This window comes from Sinocyclocheilus anshuiensis, unplaced genomic scaffold (assembly GCF_001515605.1).
Source record: "Sinocyclocheilus anshuiensis isolate Anshui unplaced genomic scaffold, SAMN03320099.WGS_v1.1 scaffold400, whole genome shotgun sequence".
Classification (NCBI taxonomy): Eukaryota; Metazoa; Chordata; class Actinopteri; order Cypriniformes; family Cyprinidae; genus Sinocyclocheilus; species Sinocyclocheilus anshuiensis.
The window spans coordinates 676,840-681,588 of record NW_015554084.1 but is presented as its reverse complement, the minus strand read 5'-3'; the positions used below and the strand labels follow the sequence as shown (position 1 = coordinate 681,588).

General features: G+C 40.1%; 1 protein-coding gene across 1 annotated transcript in view; it reads left to right on the top strand.

Moving 5' to 3' along the window:
* LOC107669141 (ras-specific guanine nucleotide-releasing factor RalGPS1-like) overlaps positions 1-4,749 on the top strand; it is a 70,765-nt gene that overhangs the window by 53,476 nt on the left and 12,540 nt on the right. The window contains exon 6 of the mRNA XM_016461263.1: positions 4,677-4,728. Within this exon, the coding sequence (XP_016316749.1) occupies positions 4,677-4,728 (52 nt within the window). The remainder of the gene's footprint in view (positions 1-4,676; positions 4,729-4,749) is intronic.

The window sequence follows — 4,749 nt, the reverse complement described above, 5'->3', positions numbered from 1 at the left end:
TACCATACACATCGTACACACAGTTTATATCTGAACTATAAACTTTTATACCAGTACTTCTGTGATTTCAATGTTTGTAACACAGAAATAATAATACTGTGTAGCTGAAAAGACTGTAAAGCTGTTTCATTCATGACAGGCAGCTGCTCTCTTTAGGTCAGCGGCAGTGCGAACGCAGATTTAAATGTTCAAATCACACTGGTGTGATCGTACGCTGCACGAACGAACCACATGATCACAACATTGATCGCACACGTCAAAGCTTGAGGAATGAAAGAGACGAATCATTGTAATTTAGAAATAGAATCACGTTGGTGTTTGAATCTTGTTCGCAATCTTTAATTATCTATTAAATTAAAGTGCTTTGTCATGTTGGTGGTGACGCCTCTCTTGCAACATGTTTAGCTATCACAGATATTATACTTAGCTTTTTTGGCTTCTGATCGCAAATGTAGCCAAACTTTGGAGCGCTTAGATTAGTGAGCAAGGCCCTGGCAGATCGCTAGGTCTGGTCCTCCCAGATGAAGAAGAAGAAAAAAGCACATAGGAATCGATAGGCGGAATCGAAATTTTATTTTGACAACAAGTATCCGATTCCTGACCTTAAGTATCCGATTCTGGAATCGGAATCGATTTTCGATTCCCAACCCTACTCCTGGTTAAACACTGTTGCGGGTGGTTAGTGAGTAGGACACAGCGTATTTGCACAAAAATCTAGAGTGCAAAAGTGGTGCAACCATTCCGTTAATTCCCCTCTACTGTGCGTCTCTATTTCGCAACAGAGAGTTGGGACCCAAGATCTTTTCCCCGGTCAAGTCCCCCATCTTCCCTCATTCTGAACACATTTGTGCCATTTGTATAGTAGCATTTGCTTGGCGGGATGCCGTGTGATCCAGGTTCTATAGAGCTGTTCAGATTAATGGACGGTACATATGGCATGTTCACTTTCCCTCTTGTGCTGTTTTTACAAGGGAAAACCTCTCGGAGCAGAGAGAGAGAATCACTGGGACTCAGTTTCTAGGAAAAGTGTTCTATTTTAGATTTATAATCTTCAGGTGAGGATCTGTTTCAAACACACATGCAGAAATTGCTTGTTTTTCTAGATGTGCAAAAGTATGTTCTTAGTTATCTGGCTTGAGCTTGTAGGATTTGTGATATCAGTTAACTAATTGAAAGAAGTTGTCCACTCCACTGTAAATTCTGTCATTATTTATTTGTCTTGATGTCTTCCCAAACCTGCATGCTGTTAGTTTTTTTTTTTCTTTCTTTCTGGTGAACACAAATGGACTTTATTGCATATTATCACCTGAGAACCTCTCGGGACAATCAAGATAGTCTGTTTTGAGTTCACTTTGCTTTAGATTAGTTTGGGTTTGTTTGGAGCACTCACAAATTCTAATAAACCATTTCTAGACCCCTGAAAAAGCATGAAAACCCACCAAATGTTCGATGATGGTTAGATTTTGCCACAATGATGACATTAAATGCCATGATGAAAAGTCTCTGTTACTGCCCACCCATTCCGTGAGCATTAGTATTAAATCTACTTATATTTTTATAGTCCATATAGTACTGGCTAGAGATGTCTATTTCCATGCCAACTGTAATTCTTTCTTTGATTTCCAGCTCCCCTGTTTGTCTGATTTTGAGCTGTGGTTAGATGCGTGAGCTCCAGGTTTGCAGACTAGGTGATGATATTAAGGTTCAGTTAATGTAAAGTGAATTAGTGTCATATCCTGAATTCGTCACAAGGTCAGAGTTTGACGTACAGTAAACCATTGTCACCCAAGTGCTCTTCCATTACTGCTCATCTCCCATTATCTTATGCCTGATTCCCAGCTGGCTAATCTATTTCCATGAATACCTCCCGGAATAGTATAAGAACAGCCTGTTTTATTGTTTAAATAAATAATAAAAAAAGTTTGAATATAAGCTATAAAGTTGCCAATTGATTTAGTCTTTTCAAGACATGACGAGTTGTTCTGGTAGTTTTAGTGGACGTCTGTGCATCTGCACTCACATAGATACATCAGTGCTTGTTACATCTTAAAATTATGTTGCATTTTAGAAACAGCACAAGCCTTTTCAGGAGACATAAAAGAAAGTGGAAGAAAGGGAACATAAAACCCAGCTATGATCCCTTTTCCATTGACTTCCCACTGCTTTAAAGACTTTTGTGCGATAGCAACGCTCCCTGTGAACAGAACTGACTTCCTCCTGTTTTTGTTTGAAGGCTTGAAATCTATGAAACAGAGAATCACAGATAATTTTTTCCCTCAAACTGTGTCTTTTTCCTTCCCTTGTTTCTGCTGTCCTCCATGAGTTTGCCTGGGTTCATTGCTTTGTGCATTATTCAATCTGTCACTGCCAGAATAAGACGCAGTATTTGACATCAGCATACTGATGCTTTAGCCGGCTTTCCCTTTTTTTTCTAGTTTATGGTCAGGAAAATCTGCAAAAAAAAAGAAAAATTCTGCGACGAGTGAACGACGCATTATTGTGCCATCCCAAAGAGGCACAAAATCACTCTCACGGACTTTTTCATTAACTGTTCCCTCCTGGTGGAATGACCTGCCCAACTCAATCCAAGCAGTTGAGTCCTTAGCCATCTTCAAGAAACGGCTAAAAATACATATCTTCCATCTTTATTTGACCCTCTAACTCTAGCACTCTCTATTGTAATTCTATTTTACCTATTTGTTTTCATTTTTTATAATAATAAAAAAAAAAAACACTTGAACACTCTATCACTTGCACTCTCTATTTGTTTTCTAACTGCTTGTTTTTCTTAAAAAAACTCTTAACACTAGCTTTCTATATTCTTTTTCTATTCTATCTACTTGTTTTCTTTGTTTGTAACCCCTTATTTACACTGCACACGTCTGTGGTGCAATATGGCTCCGACATGGCCACCGGAGCTGATCGCGGCCATTCTAGTCAATGCTTGTGTTTATATCAGCCGCGCTGCGGCACGTTTCCGAAAGTGTTCCAGAAGCGGCTCTCCACGCTGCTTCGCTAAAGATACACGCCTACGTCTCCTTTGATCAAAAATAATGGCTAGTGCAGTGGCTGCGATATACGTAAACCTACCAACATCCGTCGCCATGACTTATCGCAAGGAAAAAATTACATTTTAGTCACATAACATTGGTTAATGGAAATGCCGTCATTTCGCAATAGTTTTTTATCGACATTTATAAGATGTCACAAAAGATATCACAAAAACCGGCTAAACTTGGGGTTTCCAGCCTGCATCTTTTTGGTTACTAGCCCAAATATTACCTACACTACTACAACTACACTACTACTAGCCTGTGGTAGTGCTGTCTCTGTTTGAAGAACTCAATGATAACCTTGACAACTGGCCAGCTGGACCAATTACATTCAGTTAAATTCAATAAAGTCACTGTTCAGTTCACTTCTACCGTAGTCTCAGAAATGCATTGCATCACAGAAGAAGAACGGAAATCTGCCATTAACCTTGTGTTTTGTTCTCAGAGTGGGTAGCGATTGGTTTCATTATATCTCAGTAGGTGATTTTCCTCATCACAGATTCTAAACTTCATGCTGGGGGCTCAGATTTGTTACACATGGAGAAATTGATTCAGCAGAAGTGATTTCATTGGCACATCTCGGTGGTCGTTGGTGCTGGAGACACAATGCAGAAAGCACACTTACTTAGCTCTGTGTGTGTTGGCTCGTGTACTCACATCTGTGTTTGTGTATGTTGCTAAGCTGCTACCTCCACAGGTTGCTGACTCATTAAGTCACTGTTTGCTAGTGTGACCTCATGAGAGATTGCGGTTGTGTTGCTGCCGGGTTTAAGTTCACAATGGATAATCGCGATGAATGTGTTTGATGGTTAATTTCATTGTTCTCGAAGTCCCATCATGGAATCAGGCAGCTCTTCTCCCGTTACTGACAGCTGACGGGAATTAAATCTCTCTGTGTGGTTGAATGCATATCAGAGTTTGTTTTTGTGTTTTAATGGTGCTAACAGCTTGTTTGAAACTGATTCTCTACTGGAAAATGCCTGAGCGCTTGGCGTAATTATGCAACGCACGGTTGCATAATTATGTTCTGGAGTTTCCAAATGTGAATTTTCAAGCGTGGCTGATATGTCTTATATTAGACTGTCATGACGGCTTTAGTATTGACGCTTAGATGTTTCTTAGATGTCAGAACAGGCGGAGTTGAGTTTTCATGTTCGTGTTTTGGAGATTTAGCATGTCAGATTGATGTTTATTCAATGGTGTTGTTGCCAAATACACATTGTTAAATATTATTTTAAAAGCTTTTCCATTCTCGTTCAGTCAATCAGCCATGCGAGCGAGACGGAGGATCAACACGATTTTCGGACGATTGGCATGTGATTCTGAGATGACTTCTGTTTGGATGCAAAATTAAGTGTACAAAGCGTGACGGACTGGGAAAGATTCAAACTTCTGTTGTCAGAGACCCCATTAATGATGTTTTCTAGGGTCACTGGTCATGAGTGATGCTTGCCCTATTTCAGGTGTCCCGAGTTGATTTGTTTTTGGCATTGTCGACCATTCGCGTCTGCTGCTGTGCTTGGTTGACTTGATTGTTTCCGTCCAGTTTCTCCAAACTCAAACCAACTGGAACGTGATTTTTTTTTTTACGTGACTATTTTTGTTCTCTTGTTATTTTTGCAGGAGCTCTCTAGTTGTGGCTGGAACAAGAAGGAGAAACACAGTTCAGCACCCAACGCGGTGGCCTTCACACGAC